This window comes from Candoia aspera, chromosome 6, assembly GCF_035149785.1.
Source record: "Candoia aspera isolate rCanAsp1 chromosome 6, rCanAsp1.hap2, whole genome shotgun sequence".
Classification (NCBI taxonomy): Eukaryota; Metazoa; Chordata; class Lepidosauria; order Squamata; family Boidae; genus Candoia; species Candoia aspera.
Window position 1 is genome coordinate 50,246,734 of NC_086158.1, and position 20,059 is coordinate 50,266,792.

General features: G+C 40.3%; 1 protein-coding gene across 1 annotated transcript in view; it reads right to left on the reverse strand.

Annotated features, from left to right (window-relative positions):
* Nucleotides 1-20,059, reverse strand: part of SH3PXD2A (SH3 and PX domains 2A) — a 259,549-nt gene that overhangs the window by 85,043 nt on the left and 154,447 nt on the right. The window contains exon 7 of the mRNA XM_063307115.1: nucleotides 8,083-8,127. Coding sequence (XP_063163185.1) covers nucleotides 8,083-8,127 — 45 coding nt within the window. The remainder of the gene's footprint in view (nucleotides 1-8,082; nucleotides 8,128-20,059) is intronic.

Here is a 20,059-nt window from a genome sequence, read left to right on the forward strand (position 1 = left end):
ATTAGTATTACAGAAGAAAACACTAAGAGAGCCAGAATTCCAACTTAAAGGCCAAAAATCACCTTTTCCAATTAACACATTTTATTAAAAGGCATAAGCTGCAACTTACTTCCACATATGCCTAGAGCAGCTACACTGATGCAGGATTTAAAATGGGATAAGGGGGAGGGGAAGACGGTTATGCAGGTGCAGGTTGCACGTGCAACAGATTATGAGTACCTTTTCAATTAACAATTGTAATGTTAAATCCATTGTTAGTGAAAAAGGGTGCTACCAGATCCCTCCTGATTTTTTGCTAATAGAGTTCTCCTCCTGCAATGTTTAGCTTATAGGCAAGATAGCCTAATAGCCAAGCTCCCACCTTAACTGCTTTTCAGAAGCAGCTGAAAATGAGCTTTTCTGGAGGGCATCTGGCCTGTGACAGCATCTTGGGTGAGGTTTATAGATTGTTGGCTGCTGACGTTTCTTACGTTTTTACAAGTATATACTGTATGTTCTAATTTTACCCTAACCATGGATGTTTTAATTGCTATTGCATATCTGTGAACTGCTGAGAGTCCTTCAGGATTGTAAAAAATTAATAAAATAAATAAGGAATAATTTTGAAAAATGCAGAAGAAAGCAAGAGGTTCTTTAATGCATACATAATTCAAGTCTGAACCTTCCCAAGTACACATACTTCTCAAGTTTCGTTATTTATATACGGTATTACAAAAATACTAATTGACCACATTTTGGAATGCAATCTGGGGGGGAAAAATCAAGATTATATTTTCTGGACAATGTAGGTTTACTCAGTGTATTTATGTTAAATAAACATACTCAACTTTATGTGGATCGATTTGTGTCTTACTGTTTATCACATTAATCCAATGTAAATGTGTGCTATAAACCTATATTTCTTCTGTAATACTAATTTATCATATTTTTATCACTGCCCATCTCCCCACATGGGGGACCATGGGCAGTTCACAATAAGACAATTTAAAATTCAATAAAATAAATAACAATAATCAATAAATATGTAAAATACAGTCAAATCCAAGTAATGGGAGATCCAATTCAGCCCATAAGGCAATAAGACTGGTTCCGGGCCAGACTAGGGAACCAGCCAGACCCAAGAATGGCTCTCCCTGTCCCCACTCCAAACATGGTGGCAAAACCAGGTCTTCATCTGTTTTCTGAAGTCCAGGAGGGAGGAGGCTAACCTCACTTCCACTGGAAGGATGTTCCAAAGGGAGGGAGCTACTGCAGAGAAGGCCCGCCTCCTGGACCCCGCCAGATGGAATTCTCTAACAGACGGGGTCTGCAGCATGCCCTCTCTGCATGACCGGGTGGGATGGGTTGATGTAACAGGGATGAGACGGTCCCTTAGGTAACCTGGCCCCAAGCCATGTAGGGCTTTAAAGGTAATAACCAACACCTTGAATTGGACCCCAAAGCAGACTGGACCCCAATGCAGCTCACAGAGTAAAGGAGTTATATGTGCTGATCTTGAAGCACCTAAGATTGCCCATGTGGCTGCATTCTGTACCAGTTGGAGCTTCTGGATACTCTTCAAGGGTAGCCCCATGTAGAGCGCATTACAATAGTCTATATGGGAGATGACCAGGGCATGAGTGACCATTCAAAGGCCCTCTCACTCCAGGAAGGGGTGTAACTGGCGCACAACACAAAGTTGCGCAAAGGCCCTCCTGGCCACGACTGCCACCTGCTCTCTGAGCAGGAGTTGTGAGTCCAAGAGGACCCCCAAGTTACACACCGGGTCTATCTGGGGCAGTGCAACCCCATCCAGAACTAAAGATGGCAAATTCCTGGGAGCCAAGGGGCCATTAACCCACAGCCACTCCATCTTACCAGGGTTCAGCTGAAGCCTGTTGTTTCCCATCCAGACCCCAACAGCCCCCAGGCACTTGGGAAGCGCAGCTACAGCATCATTTACTTCCTCCAGGATGGAGATGTATAACTGAGTATCATTGGCATATTGATAATACCCTCATCCTGTGGAGACGGATGACCTCACCCAATGATTTCATGTAGATGTTAAAGAGGAGGGGAGAGAGTACAGAACCCTGCAGCACCCCACAAAGGAGGGGCTGTGGGCCCAATCTCTCCTCCCCTATTAACACCTACTGTGACCGGCCCTGGAGAAAGATATGCCAAGAATATATGCCAAGAAAGTGGGGAGAACATGGGAAGAGAACATGGTACGAAGAACCAGTTATGATCTAACAATATTAAAACTGATGTACTTTTCTTGGCGAATAATTTATTCCACTTTTCAAAATTACACTACAAAGGCATTTTATGGGCACATACTTAAGAGGATTCTTGCTGAAAATCCAACTGCTTAAAGTTTGTTGCCCAAACAAGTCTGACCAGGCAAAATTGAATAGGATCAAACAAAGAATTTAGCTAAGAATCTTCTGCACATTTCAGAAGAATAATCTCAGTATCTCAGTCTCTGCACCTATACGTGCCTGTCCATGACTGCATATATGAAAGGCATAAGATGGGCTACAAATTTTGATTTTTCTTGAAGTGGAAGCAAAGAGTAGGAATAAAGGGGTAATTTTCCCAATACAGGGAAGTAAGAAATAAAGTCCCTCAAGCATCTGTTTTGGGATTGGTGTTTTTTCAGTCATTTATAAATTACCTTGATTTAGGGATAAGCAGTGAGCTGGCCAAGTCTATAAATGACAGAATGCTGAAAATAAAAAATGATTGTGAAGAGCTCCAGTGGCATCTCTGAAGAGATCATACAAAAGGTAAGAGGAGAAACCAGGAAGTAATAAATGGAAGCCAAGCTATCAACTAGTCTGTTCATCAATTTAAGGGGGAAAAGTCAAGTGAGGGAAGAAGTGCACTTACAAAACTGTGGATGCTCAAACACAAGCACACCCTTGCTCAACCAACTGCAAGCAAAACCAAGTCACGCAGAGTTCACTTTGAGCAGGGACCCTGTTTTAGTTCTGATGGGCCCATCCTTGACTAATTCTACTTCCCCTTGCCCAAAGCAATATGAGATTCACTGCATTTCCAACCTAAGATAATAGAGACAATATTGTTGTAAGCATCTTTAGCCTTTATATGCTTTTATATAAATAAAAATATAAATATGCTGAAGATCCAAAAACAGTTGAAATTGTTTGAACTCTGACCAACTGTCGAACAAGAGTCTTTTGAGGTATGCAGCACAGTGTAGGCCTACTGAGCTCAGGCTTAGCATAGTATTTTCAGGAAGCACAGTGGAGTTCTGTAAACCTCCCTATATTTGTAAAAGCCTTTGAGCTTTTGCAAGTTCTTGAAGAAATGTTCAGAAGTCAATTATTTTTGTACCCCACAGACAAATATTCATGCATCCCTCCATTTAATGGGACCGTTACCTTTTAACATTGACCCATTTCTAGGCTTCTCTCTCATAATGTACAAGCAGTCTCTGAGTTATGCAAGCCTCAATTTACATGTGGCTGCCATTTTGCACATGCACACTGCACAAAATTTGATATATAGAAGAATATGCAAGGGTTCCTGCAACAGAATCCTTATGTATCCCGGGACTGTCTGTAATTGATACTAAGAGGCACTGGAAAGGGTGGAGAAAAGCAATAATTCCTAGCATAGCCTAAAACTGAATTATTAAGCAATAACAGATTTACAAGAATAAAATGAATCATTTGATAATATTATTGTACACAATATTGGAGTCAACATAGCAGATCAGTTTGTTCCTGACTAGAGAACATTAGAATTTGCTCAACATATTCCAGTTACTACAACTTGATTCAGAGAAGCAGTCTACTAAATGTCTCTTCCAAATTCTTCGCTTATTTTAATTCTGAGCTATGTATTTTGCAAAATTATGCAACTTTATTTTATTTGTATGATCTAGAGATACAAGTGGCATTCAGCCACCCAAGACTGAGCAATAACATGTCTGTGGTGGCCTTGTAGTGGATGGAGTGATTTGTCTGGAATAATGTTTAGAGATAGGCTCAACAATTAGCAATGGTGTTACTAAACTTTGCAAAGAGAGAGGAAGAGTTCTTGTCTTTTACAATTGTAAAGAAAAAGAACTAAGCACTAACTTGGAAGATGGAGGTCTTCCTCTGGCCAATGCAGAGTGCTGTCCTCCCAAATTAAACAGCTTTTCCTCACATCCCAGTAACTATGGTATGAACATACCCTGGTAATTTGTTTTTTCCCATGTCCTCATGACATTGCTTTTGTTTCATCCCCAGTGCATAACTAGTCCGTTTTAAGCTACTGTAGTTGTTTCCCTCTTCCCCAACACATTTGCTTTAAATATAATATGACATACTTCACTGCCAATGTAGATCACAGATTGGCATCTATCCAGTTCCTATTCATCACTTTAGGCTGCCATGGGCATACCCCCTCCCTTCTAGTCACTGGGAAATGCCCTCCATGGCCATTTTGACTTAGCTGGAAGACAGACTGGACACCTAGTTCTACAGTCATTTCTGCTCAAACAATGCCAGACTGGCACGTTCAGAATTGCTTCTCAGGGCTTATTTGGAGTCCTTATAAACATGGCTTAAATCTCCTTTAAAAGAGCAATAGACCTGCATGTAGAAAACAAGCCTATCTCCTCAAGCTGTACAGGAGGTTAATTTAGATGGGGGAAAGTGAGCCAGGTTCTACCAGCTGTGTGTTGTCGCTGTGTTATCAACATTACAGGTTTTCCATTACTTCTGCCCACAAAGAGCTTCATGTGGCTGTGCTTAAGGACAGACTTTGTTTGCCATTGACTACTCCCTCCTGCTTCACTCAGTACCTCTCCTGCACACCTGTGTTTTGTCACCTAGGCTATTTTTGGGCACAGGTTTTCAGACAAATACAGGATCCATGCTCAGAAACAACTTAACAGACTACAAGTACCCCCACACTGGTAATTTATTAATTGGGGGATTTGATATGTAGCTAAATATGCCATTCTAAACATCTGCCTACATTCATCTAACCTCACGCCAACCTATATTAAGGAGAATGATCAATGATTATTTTCCCTCTGATAGGCTACACTTAGAGGGGGGCAGTATTTTGCGAAGTGATGCAATAAACATTCCAGTTCTTGTAGGAAAACTAGACTGAAGGAGGGACAGCCAGTAATTTAGTGGACTGGCATTTAGTTCATCTTGTGACACTTAAGCCTATATTGGTCATACAATTAAAATGCAGGACTTAGTGGATTCTGGCTCCATGGGCAACTTCATAGCAGCCTCAAATGCATGCAAATTACCCATTTAGCTCTGAAGGGGGTTCTGCTTCTGATTGGGTTATGTTGCAGACATACTTTTTGCCCTTCTCCAGAGGACCTGATTCCTATCCTGGGCAAGGGAAAACAAGACTCCTTCTCTTACAGTCACCCACAAGCTTTCCAGTTGCCCAAGAACTCTACCAGTGCTGCTTTGCTGGCTAACACTAGCGCATCTCTGCACCACTGCTTCCCAAACCCACCGCTAGCTGAACTACTGGTCAAAGTTTCCTCCCCCAGCTGACCTGCCAACCAAACTCACCAGCTCCATTGCTGTTGCTCCTGAGTTTTGTGCTAGCTGATCCTCCAGCTAAACTCTTTTCTATGTTACTGTTTGGTTCCACTATCTCTAGGATATTTTCTGGGTCTTCAGCTTCTTCCCTAGCCTTGGAAATCACTGCAGAAGTACAGTTCTTCAACTTTTTCAGTGCCCAAATACTCACCTCCCAATGATAAACTGATACCTTTTAGCAGCCTTCTCCCTACTCTGCAGTCTTTTCCAGCCTGCCAGCCAATCTTCAGAAGCCCTTCTTCTAGATAAGGCATAACATATCATATGAGGGGAGTGAAGGGGACATGTGGGAGGTCTTCCTAATCACCCAAATGCCCTGTTGCATTGCATTCCTAAATATACATGAACATTGGGATTTTTTTCCTGTGTTATAATGGTTAGAATACAATTGTGCCATGCTGGGGATTTGTGCAATCTCTTTAAGCCACCTTTCTTAGGAAATGTCCTATGAAACTGAGGAAAATTTTAAGTCATTACACAATGCAGGGCATTAACACTGCTGTAATTAAAGTCCTAAGTTATTTACATTTGATACTTGATTCCTTTAGTATCACAATTAAAGTAAAATAAAATTTTAACATAAAATATTAAAAAGTGTTAAGATGGACCCCAGTGCAAATGCTTAACAATTGTTTAAGAACTAATTAAAATTGACTTAAAATCCAACTGTTCTTTTGTCAGAAAGAAACTAATGAGTGAGAGGTGCTTTTACCATCCTATCCAAAACGTTAAAAAGAGGAAGGAAAAGAAGAACTTAATAGGGAAGGGGAGAAAATTCAACAGTGTAGTAAATGAAAGAGACAAGTATTTTTGGCACCTCAGTACTTCTCTTCAGTTTGATGAAAACCCGCTGGGTACAATTTTCATGGACTTTGCAGAAGCAGGATAGGAAAAGTATTGACACTTTTGAACTTCAGTGTTGGAGAAGACTCCTGAGAATACCATGGACAGCCAAGAAAACAAACAAATCAACCCAGAGTTCTCTCTCTGACTAGGCTCAAATTATCCTACTTTGGACATATTATGAGAAGACCTAGCTCTCTAGATAAGGCTTTAATGCCAGGAAATTTGGAAGGAAAGAGAAGAAGAGGACAACCAGCAGCAAGGTGGATGGACTCAGTTACAGTTGCAATGGTTATACCATTAGAAGACCACGTTAGGGACAGACCATCATGGAGGAAATCTATCTATGTGCTCATTAAAAGTTATCATTGACTTGATGGTCCATAATCAACCAATCAGCCAGCTATGTATCCACTTCATTGTCTTGTAACCACTATGGCTTCTTCTGCTGTGTTTTCAGCATCTCTTTCTTTAGGAATACAACCTACTTTGCACTCCTATTCCCCTTAGCTTCTCTTGCCAAGGAATCCTACTTACTGTTGCTCTGAGTTTATTGAACTCTCTTTATGGTAATATACAATATGCTTTGACTACACAGCTTGGCAAGAAAAACTAAGGGGAATATAAGAGAAGCTCATGAAAATATAAAATATGCTTTGACTACACAGCTTTGTGAGAGTTTGGTGTAATGGTTAAGGCACTGAGCAAGAAACCAGGAGAGTTCCAGTCCTGCCTTAGGCATGAAGCCAGCTGGGTTCCATTGGGCCAGTCCCTCTCTCCTAGCCCTAGGAAGGAGGCAGTGACAAACCACTTCTGAAATCCTGCCAAGAAAACTGCAGGGACTTGTCCAGGCAGTTGCCAGGAGTCAACAATGACTTGAAGGTGCAAGCGCACACACAGAGAGCTTTAGTTTTCCTTACAATCAAGAATTTCAGCATTGGTCTCCTCCTCTAAAAGTTTCTGCTAATTTCATTTTGTCTACTTAGTCTTCCCTATTGGTTAGGATGCAATCAAGGATAGCTGATCCTTTGCGCCTTCTTTACTATCTGAAGAAAATCGTCAATACAAGTCATGCAGTTTCTTGGATGAACCATGCTTGGCAGAGTTTTCTCCCAACATATATTGGAATAATTCAGATCTCCAATCACTACCGTTTTATGTCTTTTGAAAAGATCTGCTATTTGCTTTTGAAAAACACTATCTACAAGTTCTCTTTGGCTAGCTGATTAGTAGTGGACACCAGCAATTTTTCCACTTTACTATTTTTAAAAAATGTGTTCTTGTTTATAAACTATATAGACAGTACTGTTATTGGGCAGCATAGTCACCTTTATCCAAAAGGGAGATTACTCTGAATTTAAGGTAATTTCCCCTGTCCACAACAAGGATTAATCAGAAAAAAAAAAATCTATCTGCCTCTTCTGCTCTATGTTTGGTGAACCTAAGACAATCCTTTCAGTTTAAAAGACAGGCTAGTGTTTTCCTTATTATGATTATTATTACTCTTAGGCAAATATAGCTAATGATAATGATGATAATTATAACATATAACACCTCCATATAATCCTGCTAGAATCTTCCCACAACCACCACTTAATTTTCTTCTGGATCACATGCAACATTCCCAGAAAGAGCAAGCACAATTTTACACACAGAAATAATGCAATACCTGCTATAGCCTTCTTTGGAGAATCAGATAAGCTCGACATCCAAACTTCAGAGGCCAAGAAAAGAAGCAGCAGAGAAACAAGAAAAGCAGAAGAGGGATTAGAGATAGAGAGAAGCAGTTTTATAACCCTGCAAATACAGAAAAGTTTTAATTCTACATTTGTCTGAATGTACAGGGAAATTGTCTCCGTTAAACTCCCAGCAAGGAAACAATAAAACATGTTGCTAGAGGAGAACATCAGCAGATACAAAGGTGTTCCCATGGTGGAGTTTTGCAAACAACAGATGTTTACTTTATACAAGCATTACACGTTTCTCTTAGTCAGAAGGTTTGCTTTACAACAATGAAATCATTCACATTTGTGGCAGTAGGTTGAAACCATCCAGACTGCCATTTTTATACAGTAGAGCCTCATTTGAGTGTTTTACCACAAGCCCAGACATTTACTGTGAGCTGTTTTACAACAAGTACAGACACTAATCCATGAGTTTAGTGAATCATTTTCAACCCACTTCATCCTGAGCTAATGCTAGGGCTGTCAATTTATAGAGCAAATCTGAATTGATAGTGCTGGCTAGAAAGAATCAGCTGTTTTTACCATTATTTTGAGGTAGTGAAATTTAAAGATTTTTGTTTCTGTTTACTTCTCAAAACTAAAGGTCTCTCAGAACCACAAAGCCTAAAAAGTTATTTTTTGCAGCTTTACCAACAAAACTTGGTCCCCACTAGGAGACCAATCAACTAAAGCTGTAGATGAACTTTCTACTACAATTTATCAATGAAATTTTGATATCACAGATAAAATGCTGAAAAATCTAATTGGGTGAAGATATAAGTACTTGTAATCTGCATATGGTCCATAAGGACATCTGATGTGGCCCCTGAAAGTCCCCCATTGAATCAATCCCTGTCTTATCTCCATTGCAGCTTTTGGGATGAGGGGATAGCAGTGCAAATAGAAAAAGGTATAATGCAACTTTTAACTACTGTATTGTACATACTGCTTTTAAAATTGAGCTGTGAAGCACATGTGACTTCTAGACACATTTCTGAAGACATCATAGCCATTGTAGTGACATGATTCAAAACGAATGCCACTCATGGTCTTTCTGCAGGTACAAGGCAGGACTAAAACAGGAACCATCACTTGAAAACTACTGTGTGTTCCTGGTAGGATTTTTAGTAAAAAAGAAATTCCAGTGAGGAGGTTGCCCTTTCTGTGCTTCATTTCAGTTGGAACAAAAGTATTATAATCCTGTTCTTCAGAATTTCCATCTTCCAACCACCAGAAACCTTATTCCAAAGACTGAACATTTGCCCAAGTACACGTGTAAAAAAAAAGCTTTGAACTTCTGTGGTTAAGACCTACAGAGCTGAATCTTCTATCTAGAGACTATTCAGTTGGAACCACTGAGAGAGGGCTATTCTTCTCTCTCCTGTCTTCCACTTATAGTTATCTTTGCCTTACCCTACTTTTAGAAAAAGGCCAAGGATAAATACAATCACTAATACAGAAGAACACTTCCTTTTTCAGGCCAAGGATCATACTCGCCCTTTGAGTGCATATCAAAGGCAACATTCCCAAAATTGAAAGCGACCAGGCCAAGAAACTAAATCCGATTTAATTTATAATTGATTGAAGCTAAAACACAATTAAAAATTTGTGTAAATAATGCATTTAAATACATTAAATACAATTAATATGACTACTTTCTATTTGATCATTTTCCCCATTTTCTTGAAAATTAAAATTTGACAGAAATTTTTGGAAGGTTCTGAAAGCCACACTGAAATTTTGGGGGCTGCATGTAATCTTATGTTCAGGGGTTGCACCCATTTTTGTTATAAAGAGAGATGTTCTTAGTTGAATTTGCACTCCACAAATAAACCATAGTCTTAAAGGACCTATCCAGGGACTCGATCATCCAATATGTTCTCTCTGATCTCAGCCTGAGTAGGAGTTAGCATGGATTCTACAGCCGTGTCTTAGCAGACATTGCAGAAATTATAAGGTAAAATACTGAACTTTTTCTTGGAAATTACACTTGTTTGGTCACAAAATCCAATCCCTTGGTTAAGAGACAAATTCCTAAAAGAACTTCTGCCTGTGGGTGAGAAGACATCTATTCCACCTGGAAAGCTTTGACCATACTCCTAAATGTACAAAGGTTGACTTGATGATGATGCAGGGAAAGTACAATTAAGTCTGAATCCAACCCTTTCTTGTTTTAGATGTTCCAGAGCCATGGTTAAACCTTTGCCATGAAGCTTTTTATTTGGAAGGAGCTCATGAACAGCAGTTAAAACACTAAACCCAGCAGTACACACAGTGTTGCGCTATTGGGATTCGTCTGGATAAAGAGAAACGGGTGACAATATAATGAAATAAAGCCACAAAATATTTCCAAGGTGGGGCGGGCCTTCAGCACTCCCCAACTACCCCTAACAGAGTTTGCACTACCCCTGCCAAAACAATACTGAAAAAGCCAAAAAAACTGGCACTGATGAAAAATATCTGGAATAAGAAAATGCCTAGAGCTTAGGGCTATATTGGAACCATATGCTCTTGCAGTGGCACAACACATAGTTTTTAAAATAGTATGCAACTGACCTACTTCAGGAAGAGAATTTTGAGAAAAAGAGAAAGATTTTTATCCTTGAACTGCATTTTGCAGGAGCAGCTGAAGTGTAAACAAGTTATTCACACAATTGCCATTTAATCAGATTGCCCTGAATGGTAACTGGTTGTAAATTTTTAAATGAAGCATCTTTCTCCCTTTGCACATGCTCCATCAACAGTAACTGAACCAAAACAACACAAACAGTTCCCAACACAAGAAATAGGGAACCAAGAAGTGAGCACCTGGCAGAATATATTGCAGATTTCCAGTGAAAAGATGTATGTGCCTCTGGTAAATTTAGCAGAAACCGCCCCCCCCCCACGTCTGACAGCCACTAGACAGAAATAAGAGTGCTTCTGAAGGGGGAAGACAGCTAGCATATTTCGGCTTGGAACATCTGTTTAGCATTACTTCAAAGGATTTAGTTTTTTAAAAATAGCATAACAATCACATATATTCTAATTGTTCTCAGCCCTTACAACAGAGATGGGCATCCTATGGCTCCTCAGCTGCAGACTGCACTCCTTATTTCATTGGGTGGAAAGAACTCAGAAGGAGAGGAGGAAGAATGGTTTCAAACCTGCTAAAAGTAATTTGTTCTTTTCTTAGCAGCCTGCTGGGCAGGGAAGGAAGGAGGTATAGGTGTCCGCATGGAAGGGAAGGGCGTGGGGGGAATGACGAAATGTGCATTGCAACATCATGACAGAAACTCTGTGATCTATGTACTTGCATGCAATGTAGCAACACAAGTACAAAAGACTGAGGTCTGTGCTATAATATCATGATGCATGTTGTGTCATATCCATGTCACTGCAGTTTGTAATAGATGATCATGGAAAGAATGAAAGAACAGAGATGTAAATGAATCCACCACTCAGCTATTAGCCTCAAAAAGATCGGACTCTGGCCAAAAAAAACAACCCACCCTTTTTTTCACGTTCTAACCTGGATTGCTCAGGTGGTTTTGTTTTAGATTCAGCATCTTATTAAATGATAATCCAGTTGGTTATATAAACCACAATTACCTGAATTACATATTACATTTTGCCATAAACCAGGACTGTCACCAGCAGCCCGCAAGCAATAAAATAAAATAACAAATAAAATAAAATTACATGCAGCTTCCACTCTCCCCCGCTTTTTTTTTTTGCCAGGCTGAGTACTCACATATTGCAAAACCACCTATTTTAGGTGGATTTTAAAATTTATTTCCAAAGATGCAAAGCAGATGGATGATAACATTTAAATTTTGCCAAGCCCCAAACAACTGGAAAATAATGACTGAAAAAAAAATTAGCACTACTTCGCATTTCCCACCCCACTGCATGACATCTTCATTATCATAAGACATCCTGAGGCTGACTTGTATAAACTGAAATTGCAGCCCCCATGGAGGAAGATGTTTTAACAAATCTTGGTTTACAAACCATAAAACTGGATTCACACAAGATGCTAAACCAAAACTATTCAAGTGACCTTATTTCTTAGTCACTTTTGGTGGCTGGGGGCTGCACTTCACATTTGAGAAGGTGAGGAGCCAATGCATAGCCAAAGTTGTCTGGGTTTTTCCTTGGTTGGGGAGTAGTGAAGGTATTTTCTTCATTTTGGTAGGAATGTTAAGTTTATTTCCAGGCTCACACTACAGTCTCAAAAGTAGTGAAGAACTACTGTGCTGATTTTTAGGCATCTTGCTAGAGCAGGTTCTGGAGACCTGGGAGTTGTTGCACTTGGTCTAGGACTGCCCACCTTCAGCGTAATGCAATGTGTCAACCCAGTCATTCATTTTCACAGTTGGTTTCCACAGCCTAAAAGGGATTTCTGTTCCTGCTCTGCCTTCTGCATATGGAAGTGAAATCTGAAACTATTTTTTAAAAATGGAGATTATGAATTGCTTCAGAAGACAGTCCTTATCTTTGAAAGTCACTCCCCATCCTCTACTAAGGATATTAAAGATACACTTAAAGGGACACACACTTTCTTAATTATAAGTAAGTCCCATAGACTATGGAAGACTTAACTTCCAAGTACAATGATATATTTTTTGCCACTAGCTCAGTTCCTGCCTCTGCTGTAGATCTGCTGAGGGATCTTGGACATGGCAGTCTCCCAGCCTTTCAGCTATATAGGAATGCAGATTTCACTCTTCTTTGCTCATCCATTCTGTAGAAAAGACTGTAGGGCTGTGCTATTAATTTTATGTTAAACAGCTCTGGAATCCTGAAGAGCAGAATAACAACACTTCACAAAAGCAACAATAAAGCAAATATTTAATTACTCCAGCCCACTTTTTTGCAGCCTTGTATCAATGTGAAACAAAGAAATATATTGCCACTTCTTCATAGACCAGATCCCACTTCCATTTTGCCACATAAGCAGAATTGCCTAGTTCTGCACTACCTCTTACACAAACTTTTTTTTACAACATTTGCATTTCATCTTCAAGTGACTGAATGGTGCTTCAGAACTGATCATGTGAGCTGCAAAATGGGGAGGGGGAAACAAGAAAAAAAAATCTCAGGAATGGCCAATCTCTCTTCTTCCAAAAGAGCCATCTTACCAGACTGTAATTTGAGAGTACGATTACACATGCTCTGCATAAACAAGGCATATTCTGCATTGTTATAATTGGTTTTCAGCATGTACACACACACACACACAAAGTATATATATATCTTTCCTTTCTGGGAAACAAAGCCTCATACAGGCTGAAAATTACCACAGATGTGCTTGTATATAGCACAATATATGTGCCCTTAATCCTCCAGAGTGGGAGAAAACCCATCCTGATCTTATTTAAGACATCAGGCATCTATAGGATTATTTTGTTTTGTCTGGGTGCTCTAGATCTGGAGAAGGCTCACTTAGGGCGTCAAGACAGACTGCAACTCCCAGCCTACCTACGCCTTCTTCATATAGCTGCTATATTAAGACAATACACATTCAGATTTCAAGGAGCATTACACCACTATTTTTAGGGTCCAAGTACCACAGCTGTATGCTGAAGAAAGTCTGGATAACTTCATTGCCATCAATAACATTTAGAGCTATGCAAGCTAGGAGGAAAATGCAGGAGCTTGGGCAAGAGCTAAATGCCTGCTAAGGGGGCGGGTGGGACAGACCTGGGCTTACAACCAGACAGTATCACTTAGCTGATTGAAATCTTTGCAAATGTACCTTAATAATATATAGATTGCTAAGATACTGCAGTATTCTTGGCTGGGCCAACAAAACCCAGCTTCTTAGGCTGTTGTTTAATAAGATATGCATTTGCTTATTTCGGTTCTGGCAGCTGCAATGGTGGATCTGATCATGTGCTTCCCATATTTCTACCAGCTTAAGTACAATTTTTACCTAATTTAAACTAGCCCAATTCCCTTTTAGAGTGTAGTTAAGAAGTGACTGTTCTGACAGAGGGGCCATCCTTGCATTTCTGCAAAAATAATATTCCAAGCATATCTTGTCTGAGAGCAGGTAAGCTGGTATAAGCACAGCTGACAAATCCCATCATTCCCTGTTTACCAATTGGAAGTGACATTTATAAAGGCCACAGAAAAAGCTCTCTTTGAAACAAAAATCAAAACACCCTAGGAGATGGCCCATATCTGATAGTAATTTACCTCCCTAGGATCTCAAAGTCTTTTTCTTTGGAGGAAAGTATATAAATGCATTTGATTTATTAAAATGTAAACCAAGTACAAGGAGGAACCAATGTATATTGTGAACTGAGTAAATTCATCTGTTGAAGCTATTCTTTCACATTTTGACTCCACAGCAGATTAGGATTGGTGAGGATCCAACCATATGTTCTGCAATGTCATTCTTCAAAGACCTGACTCCATTCCCGCATCCTTTACTTCAGCCACACCTGTGATTCATGCAACCTTCTCTTTGGAAGAAGCTCTGGACTTCACAGAAAGTTTTAATTATGCAGTATTATAATTCACAGTTCATAAGCATTTCTCTTGTAGCACACAATCTGGCAAGTCGATGTATTTTTCTGTTGTTTGTGCCTGCCTCGAGCATTAGCTGATTAATAGATGAATCACTCCATTCCCAATTCTAGTTAAGAGCCTATTTCCTGGTTGTACTGATCTTTAATAAATAAATAGATACAAATTTTATTAAAAGTTTTAAAAAGAAGATAAAAAGAAAAACTAATACAAAGTAAAGGAAACCAAAGGAAAAAAAGAGTAGGAAAGGACAAAGTGCAAAAAGAAAAGATAAAAAGGAATAGAAAGAAAAAGCTGCTGATTTCCTTTGCAGCAAATACAAGTATGATTACAAAATTATCTTTTACTCTATGGTTAAAAAAGGGCTCTTTTTTCTAATATCTAATATTTTCTAATCATCAAAATCACAAATCAAAAGTTCATTTTTTTCTGCTTCATACAAAAAGTCTATAAGGGGTTTCCAGTCAGCAATAAATGTAGATGTTGGCTAAATTGACTACTTTGATTAGAGAGAAGACATCTCTGCAAGTTCCATCATCTTCACCAACCATTCCTCCGTTGTGGGTAGTGCTGAACCTTTTCACTTTTGAGCATATAATAATCTCACTACAGTTATCAGATATAAAAAGAAAGTTCCATGACCTTTTCCAACTGTTTATCCATTAGCCCCAAAAGAAAAGTCTCTGGTTTCAATGGTACATTAGTCTTTAAAATCTTCTGAATTAGTGCAGGTATTTGAATCCAAAATTTTATGGCTTTTTTTACATTTCCACTAAACATGAAAAAATGTCCCTTCATGTTGTTCACATTTCCAGTATAAATCTGAAGTACCTTTATACATTCTAGATAGTCATATACCAATGGTGTTGTGCTGATCAATGTAAAATTTCTCTCAGCTGCTGTGTGATTCATTTTCTTGTACATGTTTTTACTAATTTTAATATTGTTAGCCACCCAGGGTCATGTGTATGAGATAGGCGGCCACATAAATCAAACAAATAAAACCTGCACAGACTTGCTCTACATTCGTTATTATTTGTACATCTACTGTATGCACTAGTGTGATCCTTAGTACCTCCCACATGTTTTAGCATGACTTGCTGAATAAACCACCATTAGCTGAGTTTAAATTTTTGGTGCAGTCTGGAAAAGAAGTAGCTTGCAGGATCAGGACCAGCAGCTTTTCCTCTGCCCTGAGAGGGAAGCCACCAGTGCTCATGCCCACAAGTTCCCCTATTGGGAAAGCAGCAGCACGAGACCCTGAGGCCTCCAGAGAAGAGAGAACACAGCATGTGTTAACCACAGAAGTAAGCGATGAGCTTTCTAACCTGGTGGAGAGAATTTGCTAGCTGCTCAAAACCTAGGATCTGGATGGCATATAAATAAACTAAATACTGTAAATAAACTTCTTGACAGCACATAGCACTGCAAAGCACTGATGTCTAAAACTCTGTTTCCACACTAATTTGCTGTAAAACATCAGTTGTGAAGCTTCTCAACTGGAGAAACTTTTCAATGGTGGTCCTCCATTTATAGAATTCTCTCCCTAAAATCTACTTTGCTATCTTTTCACTCCCCAGTAAACTATTCTACAGTTATTAAACTGTTGAACAATTATTATTGCTGACACTTTTGTTGTCTGCAATTCATGTTTTAATTAACTTTTGTCTTCATTTTCATTGTGTAAGCTTGCTTTTATTTACATTGAAAGGTGGAATAAAAATGTGTAGAAAACTACCCATAATCATAAAACTATGCACTCAATTTTTTTCCAATTTCAGTTGGAAGATGGAAATCTAACACTTTAATTGAGTCCAGATTTCAAAAAAGACAGTTTATAAAGTTTTCAGTGAGAAGAACTGAAGAAATATATAGTTTACAAGCAATCCACTTCTCCTTTGCTCCAATTGTATATCCTATCTTTTTGAAAGCACACAAGAAGATTGCATTAATCACTATTCAGAAAGCTCTACTAGGGAGTTCTCAAAGGAATATCACCATATTTAGTCAACATTAATATTTACTATTCCATTTCAGAGTCAGCACACTCCTTGGAATAAGATAAAGCAGCCAGTTTTGAAGCTATTATTAAACTGCCTGCAAACTACGGAACATTTGTCCAGACTTAACTAGTGAAGTTAGAAGAACCTTGGCAAAGAAAAACTTCAGCAGGATATAACAGTTCACAATAGTACTGTGAAGAGTTAGCTGGCATTAGCAGAATTGCCAGTGAGGTATGAACCTTGCAGAAGTCATATCTTGCACAGACAGCTCGTAAAAATAAATTAAGATTTTCAAATGATGCAAGCCAGATTTGCAAAAAATCACATAGAAAGGAAAATATTTCAGAAGAGAAGACTGCCAGAAAGAGCTTCAGCTGCCAAATCTTTGTAGAAAGCACATACCTTCTCCCAATCCACCCCTAAGCCTGCCTTCCAGCATGCTGTAATCATTTCAAATGAAGCTGAGATTGCTCAGAAAAGTGCACAAAACTAAAGATTACATTTGTTTTATTTCTTCTAATTTGTTCTGGTGTTTTACACTGCCTTTTTCTTCTGTTGACTGCAGTGGTTTCAATTTACATGACTGCTATTCACTTTATTCAGAAACAACCATATTCTGGGAAGCAACAACTGATTCAGCCACTCAGAGCAAGGTATGAGTACCAGTTCAAACTATTAGTCTCACCTTAGTCTCCTGAGCAATCATATCACCCCACTACACAGTAGGGTTGTCCATGCTTCAAATTTTTAAAAAAATAGGTATTGTTTTTTATTATTGTACCCCGCCCAGAGTCACTTCTCGTGAGATGGGCAGCTATATAGATCTGATTAATTAATAAATAAAAAATATGGTTCAGAAGAAATGCTTCAGAACTTTCAGGAGCTAGTTCACCTCAACTGTTTTGTTTTAGGTTTTCACAATGGCCCGAAAAAACAGATATCGCTGCTTTATGGATTGAATTAAATTTTATGAGTTGATTCCTTGAAGCAACAGCAATAGTTTTCAGGGCATGTGTGGAAGCTTGAAAAGCAACAGGTAGCTTTAATATAGCACAGAAGTGCTGTGTTCAGGCAAAGTCCAAAGGACTTCTTCTGAATGATATTTGAAGTAGCTACATCTAGACAGCCTTTTTTCAACCTAATGGCCAATTCATACTTCACTAGCAGTCAGATTCCTCCAATCAAAAGGTTCACAGAACCCCTTATTGGAGCATCCTCCATCACCTCCTTATCAATGGTGTAGACTCTCTCTTGCCGGATGGGAGGGGGTGTTGAGTTGGACTGTGAATTGCATTATTATGGCTACAGATTTATGATGGTTCACATCAAGGCCATTCAGTAGAGATACACCAGCAACACCACCTGGATGGGTAAGGGGGGTGACATACTTTCGTGGGAAAGGGAGGCAATCAAGGGAATGTAGTTTTAAATGTATGCTTTAGCAGGAATTCTCCATTTGCAGCTTTACCTCTGTTCTAGACATTTCGCTTCATTAAACAGTTAAAGGAATCTAGTCTCCTGACTGTCATTGTGTGAATGCTTGAATGATCTAGTGCTGACATTAAGCTGTGAATCCATTGTATTCGAGAACTCTTCCTGGGGAAATCAACTCAGTTGAGAGTTAACGAAATAATGCCGAAACACGGAAGATCTAAGGCAAAGCAGCCATCGCCCTCAACCTCTACTGAGAGGATGGTGCTGTACGCCATGGAGGAAGAGGTAGAGTTGGAAGGGAGCTCTGGGAGCGGGGAGAGCAAGTGCAAAACAGAAACCTGGCTCAACGCTACAGAGCTGGAGGGCACACTCCTTACCCTCAACTTTGTGAGAGAACCCGAGACTCCAGACGTGATATTGGAAGAACCACAGATGGGACCTTCACAGTCAGGTGCCAAGGAGGTGGAAGGGAGAGCACCTCCATTCCTGGAGGTGCAAGTGAGAGTGTTGAGCCCGGTGTCTCATGGAACTGCGACAGACACCAATGGGACCCCGCAAGCAATTTGTGGGTTGGAGGCAAGGAAGTCGGCCATGGAGGTGATGATGCAGCACGTGACGAAAACCCTTGACACTATGGCATATTCCCTGGTGGAAATTTCGACCCAACTCTCCCAGGTGGCATCACCGGACTTGCGAGGGAGACACTGCACCATAACCCCTACCAGGGGCTTCGACTCCCCAGTGAGGGACCGAAGGAGCGGGGCCCACGCAGAAAGCCAAGAGGAGTTGGGGGAAACTCCCGTAGGTGAGGCAGCACCTCTGGGGACTCCAAAGGAGATACAAGTCAAATTCAACGGAGACCCTCGACAGCTGGCATTTTTCTTGACCAACGTATCCATTTATATGTGAGAATTTGGGTCCTGCTTCCCCACAGAATACAAGAAGGTGAGCCAGATTGGTGCGAGGCTTTGCGGAGCTGCAGCAGATTGGTATGTGCAGCTGCATGATGCCATGGCACCTGAGCTACACAGTTTGAAGGAGTTCATGAAAGCCCTGAGGGAGAGGTTCGAGGACCCACTAGACAAGATGAGGGCAAAATTGGCCATCCAGCAGCTCAGACAAGGGGGGGAAAGTGTGGCAGAGTATGCCATGGAGTTCAAAGCCCTGGCAGGGAAAGTTATGGACTGGTCAGAGATCACCAAGATTGATTATTTCTAGGGTGGCTTGCAGCCGGAGGTCCTAAGGTGGGCACTCTGCAGAGGGGATCCCCCCACTCTAAAAGAATGGATCTGCCTGGCTGGGGAGGTTGAGAATTAATTGATTACTGTAAACTGCCCAGAGTCCCCCAAAGGGAGGAGATGGGCAGGGACAAGTTGGATAAATAAAATAAAAAAATAAATAATATCCAGTACCAATTTCATAGGCAACTCAGAGCGCAAGCGGCAGGGATGAATACTGGGGTTCTGGGCCAATTCCCCTTTGCACAATGAAAGCTGTTCCAAGAGAAAGAGGATCTCAAAGACTGCACCTGGAAGAAAGGCAGCTGTTTCAAATGCGGTAAAGACACGCATCGAGCAGTGGAGTGTCCCCGTGGAGAACCAGAGGCAGCCAAGGGGGGAGTGAAACCGGCCAAGACCCCACCAACCAAGCCAAAGGAGCTGCCGCGACTGCACTGGCCCACAGAGACCTAGATGCAGGGCCATTGCTGGAGTCAAGTGAGGACTCCAAGCCAGAAGAACAGAAGCCAGCGGGAAAAGAATTTTACCTGTTTTGAATCGCGCCCACAAGCAGGTGGAGAATCCCAGGTGCAACATGCCTGCTTCTGAGGAGGAGGAAAGAGAGGACCCTCTGGTGAGTGAGGACTGCCCCACATTGCTAGTCAGGGTGGAATTAAAAAACTTAAAAACATGTCACAAAACCAACCTGATGGCGATGTTAGATTCCGGGTGCACCAAATGCTTAATACACC